The 24,111-nt window shown below is 38.9% G+C and overlaps 1 protein-coding gene across 1 annotated transcript; it reads right to left on the bottom strand.

Moving 5' to 3' along the window:
• Positions 1-2,362: 2,362 nt before the first annotated feature.
• On the bottom strand, positions 2,363-21,814 carry sbk1 (SH3 domain binding kinase 1). Its single transcript, XM_088439483.1, has 4 exons — positions 21,249-21,814; positions 8,985-9,229; positions 7,096-7,298; positions 2,363-6,069 (listed from the first exon to the last, which is right to left on the bottom strand). The coding sequence occupies exons 1-4, from the start codon at positions 21,284-21,286 to the stop codon at positions 5,245-5,247; spliced, it is 1,311 nt and encodes a 436-aa protein (XP_088295609.1). The 5' UTR covers positions 21,287-21,814; the 3' UTR covers positions 2,363-5,244.
• Between the last annotated feature and the right edge of the window lie 2,297 nt (positions 21,815-24,111).

Here is a 24,111-nt window from a genome sequence, read left to right on the forward strand (position 1 = left end):
TATTAAATAAACTGCAAAAAATTACGATGCATTTTTTTTAAAATAGGCATTTATTTGTTGAATGAACTACGCAAACCTACAAAGCATTTATTTGTAGGAGACTGTTATTTGAAGGAGGCATTTATTTGTAAAAATGGGGGTGTACCCTTGGTAATGCTTTTTTATTGTTGTTTTCTCAACATGAATTTAATCAAATGAAAACACTAACGTACATTTTAGAAGAGGCTTTTGTTTTCAAACTTGGTATTTGGTACTTTTTTGGCCTTATATCACTCAAAAAGTGTTTATAAGTGTCTCCTTCCTTAACTACAGAAAGTGTTTAATTGAAGGAAGCATCAATTTGGCAGGAGGCCGTACTTTTTACAAATGATGCACTGCCCTCAAATGAACTGCTTTTATATCTTGTTACCTGAAATAAGAGTCTAATTTCTCCACTGCAGAGTGTACCAAATGTTTATTGGAAGGTGGTGTCTATTTCTGGAGCTCCTTCTATTTCCTGCCTACACACCCGCCAACCAAATCCATATGTAGTGCACCCAAGCGAACTTTAGTGCTGGGGGGAAATTAACGTGGCAATAGAAAAGGTTATTGTGGCTACCTAGGGGCACTACCTGTGGTTTTTTTTGTTTTTCTTAGAGGGCGGCGAATCAAGTGGAGGTGTGGATGACTCACCTCGATTAGAGTGCAAGACACTTTTTTGGGGTAGTACGGTATTTAATGTTTACAGCTTGGGAACATACTTGGAATACCGCAATTAGCTTGAATTTATCTTCAAAGACAAAAAAATGTCCTTATAATTTACATTTATTGTTAAAGTAATTGATGGGTTGTGTTAATCAGATTGTTACATCTTCTCCACAGTTTTTAATTAGATTGTATTTCTTAATTTCAGCTAGACTGTAGATAAATGAGTTCTGGCAAATTCATTAGTGGAATCCATCATTGGACTGAATATAAAGAGAACATACAAAAGTAAACCTGAATCTCATCAGTTGCTTTTCTATCAAATGTTTTAATTGTCGCAAGATACATGGACACCCTGTACTATTTTAACTTTATCTCTGCCAGTCCGGTTCTCGGAAATAAAGCGAACAATTGTTCCCGACGGCTGCGTGTGATTGCAAACTTGTTTCGTTTGGGCTCAATTAGACTTGAGGAGGACAGGAACCAAACGACAGCAGCAGTGTGGCACCGTTGCTATAGCAACAGAGCTGATGGGCTGTCAGCGCGAAAACTTAGTGGGGAGGACGAGGATGATGAAAACAACACCGACACAAACACGAGACGGTCTACGCGCGGAGAAGAACAAGGACGAGAGCGAAGCATTCACACGCTGCTTTCTTGTAATTAGACGCGTCTGTCTGGAGGCTGAAGCGAAGGATCCAATCAGATGACACGGAGGGCACTTCTTCAGATAACAAACACCTGGGATCCGCTTGGGGAAGGAGGGGGTCGGCTCATTTCAAGTCAGCGTACAATGCGTCTGGGGACTTTTCACAGCGCGGTTCTTCCTCATTTGGTTATGTTACAGCCTTTTTTTTTTCAAAAATGTTAAGATTTGTTCCCCCCTTAAATCCTTCACAGAACACCACATAATGGCAATGTGACAAAAGTCCATTTTGAAAATCTTAAAAAAAGCTTAAAAAAAAAGTGAAGCACTGTGAATAGTTTGTGGATGCAGTGTAGATGGTTGTGTATTAATCTGCTGCATTTGAAATATGACTTATTATCATGTTTTTAATAATGTCAAGGCATTGTTTGTGTCAAGCTAAATTAATCCCTAAACAGGCTGCAAAACAGGCATATCAGTGATAGTCTGAACATAAAGAAGATATATCCTGAGGCAGGTGTCTACTAGGGCTGAACAATTCATTTTAAATCCACGTTGCATGCAGTAGAAAATTTCAAACTTGTTAAAACCTTAAAGCAGTCAAATTGTTTAGAAAGTTAACAACTCTACTTGTACTAGTTTCATTTCTCTTACGTACTAATTTGTTCATAAATTCATTTGCTTTTATTTTAGTATAAGATAACCCAGTAATTCACAAAAGGGAGTACGAGTACCCTGGGGGAATGTGAATTTATTTTGCGGGAGGCCTGAGATTTTAATATTTCGTCAAAATTTGTTTTTTCAAATTAAGAGCAAATTAATTGGAACACGAAACATCCTTTTTTTGCTTGCGTTATGGGGATTTTTGTGCTTGTGATATTGCCTTTATTTATTTCTTTCTTTTTATAAGTTTTACACAGATATGCGTTGGTAGTAGTGATGCAATTTTGTGGGCTATAAGCCAAAAGTAAAACACATGATGGTATCTCTTGGAGCTGCTGAATAAAATATGTTTACAGATATCACTACAAATATGGTTTCAAAGTTTATTAAATCAGACATGGAGGGTACAGCATTCTGTTTGAAGTCTTTTCTTTCTTCCCAAATGTGCTTTGTGCTGGTTAGGGGGTACTTTGCAGAAAAAAATCATTACAGAGGCTTTCACTGAAAAAAACTGTCGAGACCCACTGAGCTAATCTATAAAGACCAAAGCAATGGTCTTATATTTTTTATTCTAATACGGATGAATTTATTGCTTGTTTGTTAATAGGTACTTGGGACGAGGACCTTGAAAAAAATAAATGCATTATGAATCACAAAAAAAATCACAATTCAATTGGTTTTCAAAATCATTCAGCCCTAGTTTCAACCAAGCAATGCAATTTGCAAAACACTCATAATATTTTATGTGGAAAATCATTCAAAACAAACCATGGAATAACAACTGGTAGATCTTATTGTGGTATTTCAAACAATTGAGACTTCATTCCCAAATTGCAAAAATTGTACTGCATAAACAATGGACCCCCGCCAGTTTGCAAAAAGAAGCGGAAACTAATGATTCAGCTCTTACAAACCCAAGTGAACATCACACCAGTAGTTCAAATCAAGCGAAACACTTTGAGTTGAATACAAAGCAGCAGCTACTATTTTAAACATCATCAGAGGCTCTATTTCGAGTATCCCTAGTGATCCAAAGTACTGTATATTCCATTCTGTTTAGTTGCTACATACAATGCGTTAACCTGACAGTGACCAAATCCCCTGATATAGAAAATGAGTACAGCTACATAGTTGAACTACCTGATAATACGGAGCACTTATTTTGTCTAAATACCAAATAGAATATCCAGAATACGGAGTAGTTTAGAAACTCGTTGTGCTTTAGTGTTGCAAACTCACATAATACACATCCAAACACACCCACAAGTAGAAAAGGGAGAACAAAAAAAATTAAAACATATTCTCTCCTGTTATTGTCCGCACCGCTGCGCTAATAAAACATCCCTGTAAAGGGAGCCCAGCAGTCCTACAGCTGCAGAAAACGGATTTACGGGAATGCATCACTAATAAAACAGGAAGTGTCCTGAGGTGACACAGGAAAACGTGTCCCATACAAACTGCTACATGGAGGTCCGTTTTACGATCTTAAGTGTGGTCCTGTCGTTGACGACGGAGTCAGATTTTGCTCTAGGATCACCGGCCTCTTAGTGATCAGATGTCTCTGAAGTGATATGAGAAAAGCAGAGCTTAGTGTCCTCGGTTGTATAATTCACACACGGCCATTATCTTTAACTGGCGTTGGGGCACTGAGGTGGATCCCAGGACCCAAAAGGTGTGAGAACCCCTGCTATAAAGTGACAAGTAATGAGGAAGTCATTTCCATGGACGGTCTTACTACATGATCATTAGCACCACCACTACGGTACGGGGAAAAAAAAGTACTTGCTTGGCAAAGTCTGCAGAAGATTTTTCCGCCGCCTTTGGCCATGAATAATGCTGGGCATCACCATCTGGCTTTTGTTCTTGTTGCTGTCCTGGAGTCTGCCGTTGTCCAGCCTCCTCATCATTTGCGTCTCTTGGCACGGAATGACACTGTTTCGAGCCGTCTTTGGAATCCAAAGTCCTGGCCCGGATTTCCTTGTGAACTTGAGCTTCTCTTCTAAACTGCCTTCCAAAATGGGAATTTCAAGATGGAGAGCACTTTGCTATTACTGTGAAAAGCTGATGGTGTGGAGTGAATTGCTTGACTTCAATGTGACTGACTGAAAACGTCCTGGGTGAAGTCCACCTCAGAGTCAGAACCATCTTTTTAGTCAAGTATGTAAGTCATACGAGTATTGCACCTTTGCCCGCAGTCAGCTTGGGTAGACTCCAGTTCCTTGACGAACCCTGAATAGATCTCGCCATATACTGTGGAGAACAGCTGGATGAAATTCTGCTCGGATTTTAATCACCGTCTGGCTTCTTGGTCCTTTCCTGGAGACAGAGTGGACACTCCAATAAATTGGAGCTGGACAGAGGCAAAAGGTTCCACGAAGTGTGGAAGGCTCCGGGTTTCTGTGGGAGGTATGCCAGGAAGAAGAAGATCATGAAGAAGAACCACAGTTCCCAGGACACCACCGAGATGGACCGTTCGGACAATCTCTCGGCTGTCCTGGGCCTTAAATCCCAGGTCTGGCTCTGGGTCTCTCATGCTGACAGATTTCATTATGATCCTGAGCTTCTTTCTTGAACCACTTTTGGAAAGCACATTGCAATGATTTTGAAAAGCTATCTGGTTTACTACAGGTGAGCTCAGGGGTTACTGGTGGTTTGGTGGCAGCTCCCTATCTTCAGCTGTGACTGACTGACAAGTCGTTGGTGAAGGACAGCTCAGAATGAGAATCGTCTCGATTGGCGCAATGAATTTGTGCTACACAATTGTTGCTCCTTTGCGCGGAGTCAGCTTGGACAGGCTCCAGTTCCTTGAGCGACCCTGAAGAGATTTCGCAGTAGATTGATGGAAGAGCGCTCAGATTTCAATGGCAGTGGCCATCACATTCCGGCTTCTCGGTCCTGTTCTGGAGACGGCTACTGTCCGGCCTCCTCTGTGGCAACAGATTGGGGCAACAGATTGGACACTCCAATTATTGGAGACAGGAGACTCCAGGAGGAGCGGGAGGCTACAAGTGTCTGTGCGACGTTTGTGAGGAGGAAGAAGAAGTGGATGAAGTGCAGTTGCCGGTGCACGGCTCGCCTCTCTCGCCGTGGTCGAACGCTCGGCCATCTTTGGCTCTGAAGGCCAACCTAAAAAGCATTTAAACTAAGTCCAGGCTGCTAAAGGGTTGATGTTTATTTCCAGTGTGATCTGAACTTCTCACTTAAACGGCCTTTTCTGATGGACTCTGTTTTGAGTGTGATAAATCATCTAGTTACACACAGATTTCAATCGCAGTGGCCATCACCATCTGGCTTTTGTTCTTGTCCCGTCCTGGAGGCTGTTGCTGTCCCGCCTCCTCTCTGGGGTCAGAGAGGACGCTCCGTTTGAGGGGAGCCGGGCGCAGGCAGGAGGTTCCAGGAGGTGTGGAAGGCTCCGGGAGTCTGTGGGAGGTACGTGAGGAGGAAGAAGAAGTGGATGCAGTTGAAGCGCAGTTGCCAGTGCATACCCCCGAGCTGGACCGTTCGCCTCTTTTGGCGCGGTAGGACGCTCGACGCCTGAGCTCGCTCACCAGCTCATATTTGACAAAGCAGAAGACGTCCTTGACCCCGCAACGTTTTTCCGGTTCGGCGGAGAGAAGCCTTTGGAACATTCGCAGGGCGTCGTCGGTGAATCTGCGCCACTGAGAGGGGTATGTCCCCACGGGGCATCCGGCTTTCTGCCAGCGTCGAAACTCCTCATAGAAGGCGTCGGTTAGCAACGCCGCCTCCCAGGGGAAGTTACCCGTCAGCATGCAGAAGACCAGAACTCCAAAAGCCCAAACGTCCAGACTGGTGGTAACCAGGAAGCCCTCGGTGCGGCTCGCCCGGCACACCTCCGGCGCCGTATAGGGGATGGTGCCGCTCACTCTTTTCACACGACAGCCAACCCGGCGGGTCATGCCGAAGTCTGCCAGCTTGATGCGGCGACACTCGCGGTCGAACAGAAGCACGTTTTCGGGTTTGACGTCCCGGTGCACCAGGCTTTTACTGTGCATGAAATCCAGGGCCAGACCGAGTTGTTGCATGCAGCGTTTGACCATTTCTTCTGGCAGCCCCACCTGGAATGAAGTAAATACAGGGATTGGAACAGTGGTTCGCAACCTTTTTTCAATGATTTAACCTTTGTGAAATATTTTTCATAGAGTAGCATAGCCTAAATAACCTTTATAAATTCTTAAGAAGAAAAATTTGATCTATTTATTGAGCAACTATTCTGTGCAATGTGATTTAGAACAGTCCATCGGCACTCTCACTGTCAAAATCTGTGCAGGAGTTTTACAATTTTTCGACTGCTGCCAACAACATTTTCGCTTTCCTAAATCACATGAATCATTAATCCGATCTAGAAGAATATCAACACATTATTTTACACAATTTTCGGGTTAAAATGTTAGATATTGATGTGAGTGTTCCAGATCACTTTAAATTTATTGTTATTCTTTTTTTTCAGCATCAAAGGGCTCAATTGGTCAAAAATGTTTTTCGTTTGAGTAAGGATTGAAATATTTTTAGTTTCAGGTACTTTGATGCACTTAAAGTTTTTTTTTCAGATTCAGAATAGGCTGTAACCTATCACCCCCTCTCAAAAGTAAACATTCGCTGAAAGTTGTTTTAAATTGCTTTTTTTGATTAATGTTAAGAATGATACAATTTTAGGTATACTTATATAATTAAATAAAATGTTTTCTCTTTTTTTGGAAGGGGGCACCGGATTAGAAGATAGCAAAGATAATAGGAAACAGTACTAGCCTGATGTCCCAATATTTATGACCAGACAATATTGCGTTTCACCAAGTTGTTAAAAGCAAAACGCAAAGTAAAGTTCAGGGCGAATACTGATATTCTCCAATAGAAAAAAGCAAAGTAAACGTCTCTCGTCTTATGTTCCGCTGCAATTGCACTTTTAATGAGAAAGCCAAGTGAAATAGTTCTAAGGCAAATTCGGAGCTGCTCTCACAGCACTCCAAGCGAAAAAAGGCTCCGGCCCCAGGAGAGCTTGTTAAAAGTGCGCCGTCTGAACATGATTGGAGCAGCTCTGTCGGAGTGAAGACGATGATTGGTGGAGACGGTTGTGATGGCGCTACCTGTGGGGGAATGATGTCGAATAGGTCCCCGGCGGGAGCGTATTCTTGTCCAAATACGTAGCTGTCCTCCGTCTCAAAGAGCACGTCCAAGACTTTGATGATGAACGGGCTTGAGCTAAGAGAGCCTGTAAGACTGTACTCCCGGAGGAAACTCTTGAGCTTTGTCTTGTTTTTGGTTACAAATTTCAGCGCCATTTTAGTGCCTGGATAGATCAGACAGAAACATGATTAAATGTGTGCAGAGACCCCTGAAAAAGTGTGTTGGACAGATGCACCACTTGTCTTACTGGATAATGCAACGACAAGACAAGAGCTTTAAATAACGGAGCTGCCTATGCGGGGGAAAATTTTTTGACTGGCAAACCTGTATTAATATATTTGCATGAACATGATTGTTCAGGATACATGATACATATCATGATACGTGATCATGATACATGATATGTATTTATGGTAAGAAATTGCAAATATGTTTTGTCAGCTACAGTAAATGTTGAAAACAAAGCATTGTTTCCCATAATACCATAGTCTTAAAAATGCTTTTTTACAAAGATATTTGCAAATAGTGTTCGTTCAAACATACTTTCAAATACGTTCGAATTGTTTCAGGCTAGTTTCTATAAACATTTTTTTTCCCATAATGCCATGGCAGAAGGATTTTTTTTTCTTTTTTACCAGCATGTAAGTCAAGTACTGTAGGTCAAGTAAATATTATTTATTTTTCGTTTTTATAGTTTTGTTGCTGTCGGTCCATAAAGCCGCAGCGTAAGCAAGTCAAACCCTATGGCAAAGTTTGAACTGGTACTGGTAGGCTAAATTCTATTTATTTTATTTTTTTCTCATACTGTCACAAAGTAAAAAAGTAATCATTGTTAATTAGTAATATTTATTGTTTTATTTCGATGTCTGCACTGCATGATTTCCATTCTGTATTTTCCCATAATGCCGTGAGGTTTGTGCAAGAACAAGTCAAACCCCAAATAATGCAAACTCTAATTTGAAAATATGTTCAAATGTGCTTAAATGATTAATACATAACATATTTTCTTATAATGCCATCAGGTGAAAAAAAAAAGCTTTTACACAAACGTTTGAAAATTAAGTGAACATTATTTATTAGTAATTTTTATGGTTTTCTTATTATGTCTACAATGCATGATTTCGTTTGGGCATTGTTTGTGTCAGCGCAAGTCAAACCCATTGCAAAAAAACAAAAACAACAAAATTTTGCAAACACAGTATGTTAGAGCATATTTGAACATATTGGTAGACTGAATCTTTAAAATATAGAAGTCACTGTTTCATGGTAACATTCTTAATGAAGTAAATCATAGCATCTTGCTATTTTCATGGTTTTAATTTGCATAATTTCGGTTCAGCATTTTTTTTTACCCAGACACAAGTCAAACCCTGTGGCTACCCTCTAACAATAATAAATAAATAAATAAATAAATAAATGAATAAATAAATAAATAAATCAGTAATTTTTATGTCTGCAGTGATTTTCATTTTCCATTTTCCCATAAAGCCAAAGGGTTAGCAAATGCGCAAATCAACGCCACATGGCATTATGTACAAAAAATGCCATTATTTTAGCATTTAGCCCATGAGCACATTCACATATTTGTAATATGTTTAAATCAGCCAAAAATCATTCACTCCCATACCAGCATTACACTATTTAATCCTCATGCATAGGTAATATTATACATTAAAAATAGAGTATAAAATGTGCTAATATACTAGACAAATGATGACCGGCACTTCATAAATCGATGCATAAAAGTCCCGGAACAATTACAGTATGTATTTCTATTTAGATTCAGTCTACTTCATTATGCACATTCCCCACTGTATAAATGCCATACAGAAGATATGCACGATCTCACCTTGGCTTCTGTGGGCCACCAGGTCCACCTTGCCATAGGTGCCCTTCCCCAGCTCGCGAATCTGCTCAAACTGTTTGGCTACATCTGCAGCAGAAAGCGAGCTGATGGCCAAGGCTTGCATGTCCTCCACAGGCACCCCCACTCCACCCGGGGCCATTTTGGATGTAGGGGAGCCCCCGCCGCTGCCCATCCGTCCTTGCCCGGTTGGAGAAAGAGACAGGCTGGCCTTGACGCTGTGTGGCAGACTGGAAATGAAAGAAATTTGGGTAAATGCACACAAGTAAATTCGCTATCCCATATTTACACTTATTGTATTGCAAAGCATTTATTTAGCAGTATAATCTGAATGAACGTTTGAATCATGAAAGAGAAAGTTGTCTGTGGAAGAAAGGAAGAAAGGGGACACCGTGACCTGACCACAGGACTGAACGGTTAATAGCAAAAATAACCTTCCTTCCTTGTGTGTCGTTTATTAAATGTTCTAGGCCGTTCTGAGTTCTGTAGAAGTTGCAGTGCTGTTGTGATAGTTTTTGCTTTTTTTGTAGAATGATTGAACTCATAATGGTGTTTTTAAAAAATGAAATATCTTTTTTCATCACAGGTGTCAAAGAGTCGTTGTGGGAGACTTTACAACTAATTTATAAGTGAGGTCAACCCCAAAGTTTTAATTTTACTATAATGGTTTTTTTTACAGTCATGTCTAAACACGATATTTAACATTGTTTTTATAATTAATAATATTGTATTTGTTGTATATGAATTAAACAGCAAAATCCAACCGTGTGCCAAAATGGCCACCCCCTGAAAATGTAAAAAAATGGGTTAGATTTTGTTTCTTCATTCATATTCTATGAATGCAATGTTAATCAAAAAGCAGTGATGGGCAAAATAGAAGAGCAAAAAATATTAAAGATGCTTTGTGAAGCTCGATTTTCCTGTCACCATAGGAGTGCCATTTTAGGACTATTAGGACCTTAGGAGAATTGTGGGTTCAATCAAGCTGTAAAACACGAGTTAGGTTTTCGAATTAGAATTTGAAACTATGGTTAGAGTTCCGAAGCAGGGTTAGGATATTCTAACTCAGGTTAGATTTTCAAAATAGATTTTAAACCTGTGGACACAATTTCAAATTATGCATTAAACATGGTTAGGATTTCAAAGTAGGGTTTTAAACCAAAAACTATTTCACCCATTTTTGCCTACTTTCAACCCATTAAGGATGTTTTTTTCAGAGCGCTGCACTAATGATATTTATCGATATTAAAAGCAGTCATAATTTTGCACCATTGTTCCTTGCTAGGAAAAATATACTCTTTTCCATTTTCCATATTGACTGCCCACTTAAGTCACCAGATCAAATTCCTGGATAATTGGCTCCAGCTAATTGCGCCGGAGTCTAGCCTGCGCTCGTCCGCGTGATCTTGTTTTCGTAGTATATCCCAAAGGAGGACTAAATCAGAGGGGTTTTAACAGACGCTCATTAGCATAAATCCATTTCAGAGGATAGTACGAGGCTGAGTACATGCATCCGGACATCACTTTGTGGAGCAGTCATGAGAATGACGGGCCTCGCAGCACTTACTGGCACACAGTGATGGGAAAATCAATAGGAGCAGGTAGAAGAGCCAACAAATGGAGACAAATGGCTGACAGTTTGGAGGTGTATTCCCGTTAAAATATACCTCGTGCCTTCTGGGAAACAACATCATCACCTGTTGCTTTTACAGCATATTTGGGTTTTCTTCCACTCCGTTAAATCCCTGACGGAGGTTTGGTTAGGGTAGAACAGTAAAGTGTAAAAAAAAATGCATCAGTTTAAATTGTGGGAAAAAATGGAATATAATCATCCATCCGATCACGAGGAGCAATTTTGCTGATGGCCTATTTCGCTCGCCGGTCCGAGCTGACGGATAAGCTTGTTGTTCCTTTCTCCTCTAACCCACTTTCTCGGCGAAGCTCTGCTCGCTTCATTAGGTTTCACCTGCACCGTACGATTCACCGTGCTGCATTTTCTTTGTCCTGATACATACAAAAAAGGATACAGCTGCCTGTTTCATTGACTTAAATCGAGCATGTATTTGGCAATCAATAATTTCACGTTTGCGAAATCAACCTGACAAAATTAAATAGACTTGAATACTGTACAACCCGGAATAAATTACCGTATTTTCCGCACTATAAGGCGCACCTAAAAGCCGTAATTTTTTGAAAAAGCTGATGGTGCGCCTTATAATCAGGTGCGCCTTATATATGGATCAATATTGAGATTGGGATTGGTAGATGGGGAATGAACTGATAAAGTAAACTTTACCTGTTTCTTAATTTTTTTTAAAAAGCTGACGGTGCGCCTTATAAACAGGTGCGCCTTATATATGGATCAATATTGAGATTGGGATTAATAGATGGGGAATGAAGTGATTTGTGAGTTTACAGTTGAACAAGGTTGGTCATATTGACATTGAGTTATGATATTGAGAGTTTAGAGTTATTATTTGAGTTATTATTGTTATTACTTTGAGTATTACCATATTGTGATTGAAAAAGTTTGAAAATATGTCATTAATTAAGGTTGCGCCTTATAATCCGATGCGCCTTATACATGGAAATTTTTTTTAAATGATGTCATCAAATGAGGGTGCGCCTTATAATTCGGTGCGCCTTTTAGTGTGGAAAATGCGGTATGTTGATTAAACCTAAGTGAATTAACTTGGAACCGCTCTTGGTATTTTAGTTCATAAATGAAGCTGACCCAAACCCTAAGTATGATAAGATAGAGCAATAGTATTTATTAAAGAGGAAGTCAACTGCAAAAGATTATTGACGAAATTATGTTCTTATCACCCAGCTAGTCTAAATACGACATTCTGATTAACACTGCATTCATTGATTCACTGTTTTTATCCATCTCAGTCATTTTGCCACTTGCTGTCCCGAAAAAGGACGTAAAATGGCAGAAGCGCAAAACGTGTGCCCAAGAGTGGTCGAGTCAAAGCTCAATCAAGTTTTTCAGACTCCCTGAAGGCAACACAGTGGGCGCAGTTGCCGTGAGTAGGCAACAGGACTCATAGTGTCTTACATAATCATCTCCAGGCTCAAATCAAGACGTGTGATCAGCGGCGATACGACCACATATGCAATACGCCGGGTGCGCTTTCTATTTTCGATGCAATGTTTATTTTCATCCGGAACTGGAAGAAGGAGAAGCCAATAGCAAGCTTTGCAAATTGTCACATCTTGCCGCACTTGCTCTGCGGCTAAATTTATCCATCTGCCCACAAGATAGAAAGCTTTTCTGATAACTTCCTGTATCAGAACTTCATAGCTATACATAACTATAGATTTTATTTACACTTGCGAAGTAATTATAAAACTGTGGTTGTTCATGAAGAGGAAAAAATCACTAAGTACAGTTCAATTGTTTTTAACTTTTTTTGTTTGTATTTAGCATTTAAAGAGGATGCCAATTACAACATATTATGGAAACAAATAAAAAAAAAAGTATTCTGATTAATATTGCCTTTCTGAGATATGAATTAAGCATCAAAATACATCGGTTTTATCCATCAAGATCAGTCAAAATATCCCAAATGCTTCATGAAGCTTTGTTCGTCTATCTCTACATTCTGATTCATTTTGCATTTGCAGATTATGACTTAAAGGGACAGTGTGTACGTATTTCATTACGGACAGCGGGAGGTGCTGCAAGGGCTGCATTTACCATTGTCGGTAAACATGGCCGCTTCCAGAGAAGTGCCACTCCCGGTGTAATATAATTTAATTTAATGATAACTAGACCTATGATTTTATTTAAAACATACTTTTGGTCATTAAAAACACATTGATTTGCAAGTTTTTGAAATTTACAGTGCTTTAATTTTTTTTCCTTTTTAATGAAAAATGGTCTAAACCTTGCACACTGTCCCTTTAAGCGGCCAGATCTAACCCTTTTTTATCCATCTCAGGGGCGGCCATTTTCTCACTTGCTGTCAACTGAAATGACATCATAGTTGCCCACAAAGAGGTGCGGTCTTGGAATTTTTTTCTTTTTCAGGGGGGGTGGGGGGGTGGGGGGGGATACTGTAATTCCCAAAACATCCAAATTTTAGTCATGTATATTTTTTTGGTCATAATATTGTGACGTGATTAGTGTTAATTAGATTTTTTCCCGATCTTTATTTTTCAAACTATCATATTTTCTCCTATAATATAACAACTTTAGGAATAAAATCTGACTAGTTTTAAAAACTATTTAGACCAACGACAATCCAGAATGTTAAGATTGGCTAAAATGGTACTTATTGTTTTTATAGGTGGTCAATGAGGTTGTTGGAGTAACCACAAATAGTTCTCAAGCAAAAAATTGAATGTGACTCAACTAAAAGTAAAAAACACTTTATAATAATTAGCCTAGCTCAAAATCGCCTTACTTAATTCCCCACCAAAAACAAACCCCCGCCGCCCCCCAGTCCATCAATAAGGGATGCTGTGTGCCCATTTCCTTTTTAAAAGTGGATTAAGAGTGGCGATATGCGACGATGCAGCTGTGATGACGTCGTAAGTGTGATCCACAAACCGCAGTGTTGTGCCCGGAAGCTACGGGCGGGAAGTTATGTGCTTTTCTGGCAAGATGATGTGATTATTTGGGAGGCTCAAAGGATCTGGAGTGTGATAGTGATGCTCCATAGAAGGGGCCCTTGTGTTCCACTAGCAGCTGTGATCAGAGGCGGCATAAGCCAGCTAAGCACCTGCTTAGGGACTGTTTGGATTAAGGTACTTTATTTGCTTTAAGTATGTACTTATTTTTTTTAAGCGTTCATATGATATAAACAGTTTACGTACTAAACTTTGTGTTTTTTTGTTTTTCTTACACTTGCCACGTTTTGTTTTTCCTCATTTCCTCAATTTGTTGAGTTTTGTCATTATTTTAGTATTTTCTAGTTATTCTTTTTTATAATAAATGCATGTCAAGTAACAAAAACATTAAATTTTGTAATATTTTTAAAGTCAAATAGCACTAATATTCTACCTGTTGAAACATACTGGAATTCATTCGCAATCTTCTTTGCTTTACTTCACAAGACATTGTGCTGCTTCTGTTGAACTTGCCGTTTTCTCTGCAGAGGACAAAGAATATATGCCTGGGAGCATTTTAACTCATTCACTGCCTATTAGAAAAATAAACTGGAAAAAAGGATGATTATATATGATATATATATATATATATATATATATATATATATATATATATATATATGTGTCACTAATGACATTGCCATGTAAAACTTTACAAAATTAAAGCACTGAGTATTTTGCAAACATGTCACTATAGTATAATTTAGCAGTAATTTACTCTGTGTAGCAATGAATTTGCTTTTAATTTGAAAAAAAACACTGCACTGTCTCTGCTTTGCTGATACCTAAAAAACACTTGTTTAACTCTCACATAGCTCCTGAAGTGCCCTCACGTATTTTTTATTTTGGCAACAACAACAAAAAAGTGTCACGTTCCAATTCATTTAATCTTGATTTGAAAACTACCCTGTTCCATTATTAAACAGCATTAAATCAGATATGCCATGTAAAACAAAACAAAATAATCGTATACAGTGTTTTGCAAAGGCATCACTATGACACAATTTAGCAGTAAGTTCCTAAGAAACACTGTTAAAGTCCTACATAGATCCTGAGGAACTCTCACTTAGATCCGGAAGTGCCCTCACGCAGCGCCAAGGTTAGCAACAGGGTTAACAACAACACCAACAAACTGTCATGTTCCAATTAATTTGCTCTTAATTTGAAAGGAAAACTGCCCTGTTCCTGACCCAGCATTCAACAGCATTAAATTAGATTTGCTGATCCAGAAGAAGCTGTTTTAAAATCGTTTGTATTATCTGTTAGCATCAAAACAAACATCTTATCTAAAACAAATCTATGTGATTCATTTTTTTCATTACCGCTCACTTCGTGTCCTCTCAGGTGGCTAAAGATGCCGCAGCCGCGCTATATACAGATGAGCCACAGGCACATTTTCCATCTGTGGGTTATTAAATCCGGTCCCACTCATTCCAAATAATCTGCAAAGCAATTTAAAGCTGCTCACGCACTTGTTATATGTGAGGCATGTTTTGATCCTCTCTGCAAATTCCCTATCCCACAACATCCATGTAAACACGTGAAAACAAATCTCTTTATATCTATTTGAAAGCAAGTACAGACTAAAAATAATCTCTAATCTTAATTCCTGAAAAGTGCATCAAGAAAAAAAAATGGACATTGTGGACTTTTTGTCTATTCATATAGTTACTAATCAATGGATTCAAGCCAATTCCACTCAAACTGTTTAATTTATTCAGAACAAGATGAAGTGCGCAGTAATTGCTCCCACTGAACTTGATACAGCAATAACTGCGTCAAAAAAAACTGTTGAATAAAAAATAGGGCATAAATTACATTTTAGATGTTGAAGATACTAAATTGAGGGGATTAGCAGTGATGCAGCACCCTTCCATGCGCAACAAATGCATTTTAATATTCAGCAAGAACATGAGTGTATCCAAATTGGGTCAGGGGATCAGAGTCAGCACATTTACACTGTTTACCGTTTTTATAGCCGGGTCCTTGTCCCTCTTGTCTGTTGCTGAAAACAAACAAGGGACTCAGGAAAAATAGAAGTAAATAGATTTGGTCTCGCTCTCCCTCTTTAGACTGTTGGACAACTTGTTTTTGCTGCGATGAGTCATCGCTGGGAATGACTGAGCTCATGTCTCCTGTTCTCCATCTGAATGAGTTCCAGTTAACGACGTGAAAATACATCCTCACTTGAATTGATGTTCGTATTACAAATTCCAAAATGGACAGGAAATCGTCTGACTCATAGCACACTGGAAATGAAGGATCTAATGTTACATACAGTCTGTACTTATGTTAAAAAAAACTGGTGAATGTACAAGAGAGTATTGAATCAACTACTGTACTTGAATTGGACTCAACCTCTTGGAGTCTTAGTCTTGTCTTGGTCTATACCTCTTAAAGTCTTGGTCTCAATTTCTTAAAGTCTTGGTCCTTTCTCAGTTTCAACCTCCGAAAGTCTTACTTTTGTCTTGGTCGTGACATCCAAAAGTCTTGTCTCGGTCGTGCCCACCAAAGGTTTCTTGTCTCGGTCTTGACTTCTGAAAGTCTTGGTCTTGTCTCAGTCTCAACCTCCCAAAATGTTGGTCTTATCTCAGTTTTGACCCCCAAAAGTCTTAGTCTTGTCTTGGTCGCGACTTCCAAAAATCTTCTTGTCTTAATCTAGACTTCTGAAAATCTTGGTCTCATTCACGACATTCAAAAGTCTTGGTCTTGTTTAAAGTCTTTGTTTTGACTCGAACCTGATCTCTTAAAGTCTTGATTTTTATTTCAACCTTGAAATGTCTTGGTCTTGTCTCATTTTTGACCTCCAAAAGTCTTGGTCCTGCCCTGCTGTCAAACTCCAAGTCTTGTTCTTGTTTAAGTGCACCTTGTCTCAAACCTGAACTCTTTAAAGTCTTGGTTTCATTTCAGTTTCAACCTTGAATATCTTGGTCTTGTCCCATTCTTGACCTCTAAAAGTATTGTCTTGACCTCCGAAAGTTTTAGTCTTGTCTAGGGCTTGACCTCCAAAAATCTTGTCTCGGTCGCGACCTTCAAGTTGTCTCGTTTCGGTCGCGACCTTCAACTCGTCTTGTTTCGGTCTCGACTCCTGAAGGCAACTCCTCCCGAAATTTTGGTCTTGTTTCATTCTTGACCTCCAAAGTCTTGGTCTTGTCTCAGTCTGGACCTACAAAGGTCTTGATTTTATCTTGGTCTCGACCTTCAAATGTCTTAGTCTTGTCTTGATCTTGACCTCCAAAAATCTTGTTCTTTTCTTCAAAAGTCTTGGTCTTGTCTTGGTCTCAACTTCCAAATGTCTTAGTCTTGTTTAAAGTTTTGGTCTTGTCTCAGACCCAATCTCTTAAAGTCTTGGTTTTTTCAGAGTCTCAATCTTGAAACGTTTTGGTCTTGTCTCAATTTTGAAATGTCTTGGCCTTGTTTCATTCTTGACCTCCAAAGTCTTGGTCTTATCTTGGTCTTGACCTCGAAAAGTCTGGTTCTTGTGTCAGTTTCGAAGTTCTCGGCCTCAATAATGTTTTGGTCCCGTTGCGTTCTTGACCATAGGGTGAGATATAAGAAAATCCTTCTCAAGTGCAGAAACGTTACATTTGGAGTTGATTACTTTCAACCACTGACCATTTGTGTGGACTTTGTCCATCTGTCGATGTTTATTTTTTTCTACAACATATCACTGCTTTTGTCTGTGAGTGACAGACCGGGTCTTTTTTTTTGAGTAAATAAAACAAAGCAAAAAGAAAAATCCTCAAATCCATTTTCTAAGTAGCACAAGTGATATTGGCAAATCCTCCTGCTGATATCAGCAGGACCCATGCGAATATATCCTGTCCCTTACTTGTCTCACTTGTATGCTAGCAATCATCACTTTTTTTCTGAAAACCCCCATGGAGCTAGCATGTTGAAAAGCAGCTATATTGGCATCCAGCTGGGATTTCAAAAGACCCAGAAATGGAGGGAAAAAAAAAAAAAAACAGGCTACATTGATCAAATGAAGGCACTGGAGTGTGGCGTGAGCCTGTTGTCAAATGTCATCGGGTGACTACAGATGTGACCCAAATACAGAACAAGGGGGATAGTAATTAAACCAAACACTGACAACAGAACTCATCCAGATTCATTAGCGGCTGCAATTAGACTGCAGCACATCTGACTATAAACACCAATCAAAATCAACTCAAATCATCATTGCAATTACTCTGTCATGTGGAAATCCTATATGGAATCTACTTTCACATTCCATAACTTGATTCAAACCAGTGGTTCCAAAAAGGGGGGTGAAGGAAATTCAGGGGGGGCATGTAAGATTTTAGCAGGGTTATGGAGTTATCAACAAATGTGATTTCCAAATTGCTTTTAATGCAATGACAAGAGCTGTTGTTTTTTTCTTTTTAAATGACTTCAAACTATTCTGTTTCCTCAGGACATACAGTCCCAGTCTAAGGTTTGGAAATTCCTTCAAATTCAAATAGTCTCAGACACATGAAGAAGTCAACAAATTAAAGCCATTGAAAATGCACAGGTGTGAAGTGAAAGTCATTCCAGTTCATAAGGCATTATCCGCATCATAAAGTAGACTGAGAAAATGCTGCTATTTAAATAGATTCAATGATGATTTGATCCAACTTTCTGGATTTTATACAAAAAAACAACAACAATATTTTAGGCTGTCTTGTACAAAATGACTCATTTTTAGATTCTTTAAAGCAGCCATAATGATTCAGTCCTTGTTTGATACATAATAGCGTGTTTGTAGCGTTTGTTGTTGTTGTTTGTTGTTTGTTTTTTAAGCAGCTGCTTTTAGAGTACAAGATGTGAAAAACTGTTATTATGGCAAAAAGTTGTCTTCTTTAAAAAAAAAAAAAAAAAAAAAAAAAAAAATATATATATATATATATATATATATATATATATATATATATATATATATATATATATATATATATATATATATATATATCACTGTATATATATCACATATATATAAATATCACTGCGTTGATATTTGGCTTATTTCCTCTTTTTACATTTCTCAATCAATTCAAAGCAATGCAAAGCAACTGTTAGTCCATTCAGGACATTTTGTTTTCACGGAAAAGAACACTGACCACACGTCAGCAACAATAACCATCTCAAATCATAATCGCTTTTATACTGCCAAAAATCCTTAAGCGGAGACATTACTTCAATAAGATACCTTGGGAACATACTGTACCAAGCACCCCACCCCCTTTGTACCCCACCATTATAATCCAGTAGCTGCAACTTCCACAAGGGAGGTTTGATCTGAGCGAGTGCGTGTGATTGGGGGAATCCAACGAGAGGGACGAGCATCCCCCCCTTTGTGCCACATGCTTTGAAGTCGAATACATAGTGGGGGGTTGGTAGGGGGTTCGTATGAGAGCTGCAGAAATGGGGTCGGGGGGGGGGGGTCTAATGAGGGAGCGATTTCACCATCCACATCAAGGCAAACTAACATTACAGAACTGTATATAATGAGATTTACAAGAATAATGCAAAATCCCTAATCCCCCACCCCCACTGTCTCATTACAAAGTATTTGACTTAATTGCGTGATGTACAGTATGTGCATGTGTTTACAACACTGAGCAGACACAAAAGAGCACTCTCCAAGCATTTAAACAGCCCAGAAAAAGCAGCCTTAATTGGAAAACTGTGCAGGGAGAGCGAGTTTAATACAAGCGTTTGTTGGAGTACACTCAAGCCCTGCATGAGATATTGATTGACAAGGCTCATAATGATATTATATTAGACAGCTGTTTTGTCCCAGATGGTGGCGACAGGTTGGTGTGGAATCATTTCTTTCCTTCCCTGACAGATGTTTGCAGATCTAGCACAATGTACTCAAAAATATTCACATTTATGTCAAATGTGGTAGTCTTGGCTAGGGCCCGACCGTCATGGATTTTTATAGGCCGATGTCAGTGGTCGGCAGATAAATATATAGATAACAGGTTAGTTCAATGATTAATTATTTTTTTATGAATTATTATTAAAATTAATTTAAAAAAAACGAATAAAATATCATTTATTTTCTACCAAGGTATTTCAATAGGTGTCAATTATATGTCCAGTTTCTAAATTTATCGTTAAAAAAAATATTTTCAGTTCACATAATGAATTACGTAGTACAATCAATGAAGTTACAAGGACATGGCTTCTTGTCATATGTGTTACTAGCAGTTAAATTGATGTCATATTTGACATATGTTTAATTTATGGTGCGCAATGTATTTTCTGAATTTTTTTGGTGTGTAAACACACTGCGACTTTGGATTGTGTGTAAAGTACTAGTTACATTCGAGTCAGTTCTTTACAGAACTTCCTTGAATTGCTCACTTATTTATTACTTCTATTAATTAAGATTCGCTTTGTTTTGAATGACAGGTCCACGGATTGAATCATCACCAAACTTCATGATGGAAATTTCATGATACAAGGTTATGGTATGGATTTATGTGTAACAAAATTACGACACCAATGTTACTTATACACCACTGCTGTAAATGTTTAGAGTACATGAAGGTAAAAGTAAAAATATCTCGCTTATTATTACTGAATTATGTTTTAAGAGACGATTTAGGTCCAGAATTATTATTCTAGCTTCCTGAGACGCTGCTTATTTATTTGTGTCCACTGTAGTGGACATTTGTTTTTGGTCTCTATTTTTGGACTTATTGGAGCTATCCTACTAAGTCCTGTTGTCCTCACTAGAGATCTTCCTGAGCTATCTAATGATATCTCATCTTTGAGTGGGGTGCGATGAACTTTGCTGTGTTACTGAGACAGAACGGACACAACAATAGACACAAATGAATAGGCTGGGTTTGAGGAAGATATTTGCCTTATCTACAATGTTATTATTATTAAACTTTGAAACTGCATTTGAAATAGTATCGCTACGCATATTTCATTCAGAAACTCCAGCCGATAGATCGTTTAACACATTTTTTGTATTTCTAGCTTGTCTTTTGGAAAAATGCCTCATTTAATGAGAGTGCATATGAAATAATAATTAATTTGCTCTAAATTCGAAAAGAAAAATAGTACTTTTCCTGTCATTGTCTTAAGAAGGCTCCCAACGTGCCTTCTCATAGCCACAGGGGTTCTCGTACCCTCATTTGAAAGCTGCTGTTCTATTATATACATCATAAGCCCTGATTAAAAACATTTTCAAGGGATTTCCTCCAAGGTAATGCGCTAATGTAATGTGTTTATGAATTTATGAAGTGGAACCGCATTCATTATAGAGAGAGGAGAATTTGTAGAACGATGTGATGCGAGTAACAATTTTTAAAGCGTCAATTATTTATTTCCTGCTGTATTATACCGACACTGCTTGCTTGTTCATAACCAAAGTCACACGAGCTTTTCCACCTTTTCTCGAATATGTTCGGAACACCAGTCCATTCATGCTATATGCTGTATACTGGACGAAAATGCCAAATTATAGGTTGGATAACTGTGGAAATAGGAGGTAAAGATGAAAAAATAGGAAAACAATGCAAGTCTCCTGGTGGGTATAAAGAATAATTGTCTTCACTACTTATTATTGCACATGATATTAACTTCCACATTGCTGGAAAACAATAATGATTATTTCCACAATGCTCTCACCTGCTAGGGACTTGTCTCTCTCCTCCATGGTCCTGCATTCTCTGCACAGCACTGGTCCCCTGGAGACAACAAAAACCTGAAGCACACAGGTAAAAAGAAAAGAAAAAAAATAGAGAGAAAATTCCAAGAATGCTTTGCAGGTCTGAAAAAAATCTGAAAACCTAGGAAGATACTCTTGACTGGATAAAAAAGCACTGATGTGCTCCCTCAGTTGACTCTCATCCTGTTCTTTGAAATGCTTTGAGACTTCTTGTCCGGAGGCGGATACAGTGATCGCATCATGCTGTGTGCTGAGGTGTGCAAGCTCGGATCATCTCTCCTCTAAAGGGGGGGGCAGTAGTAGGGAGGGATGTTTATCTTTCGCTTCTCCAGTGGTCCTGCATGACCCACTTCAGTCCCGGTCATTCATAAACATAGCAAATCCAGCTGCACATCCAGCACGGATGAGTAGGTTCTGGTCCGGCTCCGGCTCCGGCTCTGCTCGTCTGTCCTGGGGATGAGGGCGAGGGGTGCGAGGTTGAAATGTGGTGCAGGGGATGAGGATGCTTTGTGGCTCAGATGTTGCTCCTGTGCTGGTCCCCACTATTCTGCTCCCTTCATTGTTCGCCGTCTGCACTGCTCACATGCCCAGGGTCCTAGTGCCTACCGCTCAATTTACACTACTACTATAGTGGTTCTTACTCGTGCAGTGTTTGCCATGGACGTTTATCCCCCTGAGACGCAGCCTATTCATTTGTGTCCACTATGGTGGACATTTGTTTTTTTGGCCTACGTCTTGCTGTTGTCAATAGAGGACATCCTGACCTTAACAGTGATGTCTCACGTGTTTGTGTGGGATGCGATTAATTTTGCTGTTTTGCTGAGGCAAAATGGACACAGCAGTGGACACAGATTAATCATCTCAGGATGAGATAATAACTTGGATTTACAATCACCTCTCGTAGCTGAAGGCAGTTGGCGGCCATCTTGGGTTGTGTTGACTTCCAACAACTTCTGTTATCTTTGTTTTTCTTGTTGTTGAAAATGCTATTATCAGTGTGTTTTTATGCCAGGATTCTTGTATGGGGTCTTTTGATATGACGGGAAAATGATGCTTCATGAAGCACCTGTTATAGGTTTTTACTCCTCTAGATGGTGCTCTTGGTTTAAAGATAAAAATAGAGGATGACAGGAGGAAAACATATGTGTGAGCAAGTCATCAAAAGGAAAATATCCAATAAAAATAACAATGTGTCAGCCAAAAATTGGCTTTTTTTTTTGTTTTCCAAAATAACTGAAAAATGACTTAGGCAATTATGTCATGCGGCCGATGATATACAGCTGTAAACTAGGCACGTGTAAAATGTAAATTAAGTAAAAAAAATCTTACCAAACACCTCTAACCAAAAATATGCTAAATGGTAAATGGAGTGGCCTCATTTAGCCCTGCTTAAATGTGGCAAGCGATGGATTGAACAAAATAGGTGTTGCAACTCATGTAGACAGCAATATAACAGTCACATTTTTTACTCATCTGCATAGATCGATTAATTAATAGTAGCAATAATAGTTAATGCTGCACTGATGATCTCGGGGAGATGAGCTGAGACATCTCATTGAACAATATAGCTGGCCAAGTAGGAGACACCCCATGAAGCAGCACAATGGCCATTGAATTATCAGTAAGCTATAAATGTAAACTGTAAATAACCCCATGTCATTTTATTATTTCTGTCTGCGACCCACTTCCTCAGTCCCTGAGACCGACCCACATGTGTAGAATCACCGCACTACTACTCCTGTTAATGCAGTTTGAGTGATTTGAGCACTCAAAAAGGAGCAAGCTGCTCCACTCTTGCATAATTCAACAGCTTGAGCACTTCACGCAGTGATTTTGCCAACTGTCTTTATTAGGCAATTAATTCACAGCACTGGCATGTCCCCTTAACTGTACATGATGAACAACAGCACTCCTGCCAGCACTGTTTGCTAAAAGGAACTGATGAGACAGCTTGGACATGACAGAGATGACCTGAAAGAGCCATTGCGATCATTAGCAGAAGGCTGCATGAGGAGATAAATGGACAGAAAAATATTTCCCAACCTTTCCTGACCCCAGGCATGCACTGTATTTTAGATTTTTTAAAAATTGACACGGCACACCAACATTACAAGAATGGCACTAAGCATATATATATTGAAAAATGTGTCTCATGAATTTACTCAATGAATAAGAAAATGTACATACATAAACCCTAGTAAGCATGTACATTCAGGTGAAGAAAGATGGCAGTGCCTTCTCCCTCTTTATTTTTATCTAAACTGATTCAGTTTTCACATATTTGTGAGTAAATAGTGATGCAATTACAATGGGTTTTTTTGGGTGCATTTTGGTTGGTGGTCTGCAAGATTTATCCAATATAAAAACTTGATTAACTTTGACATCTACACTTGTCAGGTAAAATGCATGCTCTATAGGGTTTAAGTCTAGAGATTTACTTGAATGTTGACATTTAGGCTTGTCATTGAGTTGCATGCTTGGTGCAAAGACTTTGCAACTTATTTTTTGTGTTGGACTGTCTGCTTTACCGTGTTTTTCTTTCAAATTAAAAGGAAATTAATTGTAACATGAAGCAACTTTTGGACTCCAGCTCATTTTGTTCATTGTTCATGTCACAGGACTCAGCTTTTTTATTATTATTTTTCATCCAAAAATGCTTTGTGCTAATTTAGGGCTATTTGGTTGAAAATATATTCCCAGGGTTATATACCTAAGTCCACTCCTTTCACCGTTACCATTTACAATTGAAAAATGGCTGAGAAGAACTGTTTTAAGGTATTTTAGGTCCATCGAAGAAAAGGAACAGATGCCGCTACCTCTACA

This window comes from Hippichthys cyanospilos, chromosome 17 (assembly GCF_059441005.1).
Source record: "Hippichthys cyanospilos isolate Australia breed blue-spotted pipefish chromosome 17, RoL_Hcya_1.0, whole genome shotgun sequence".
Classification (NCBI taxonomy): Eukaryota; Metazoa; Chordata; class Actinopteri; order Syngnathiformes; family Syngnathidae; genus Hippichthys; species Hippichthys cyanospilos.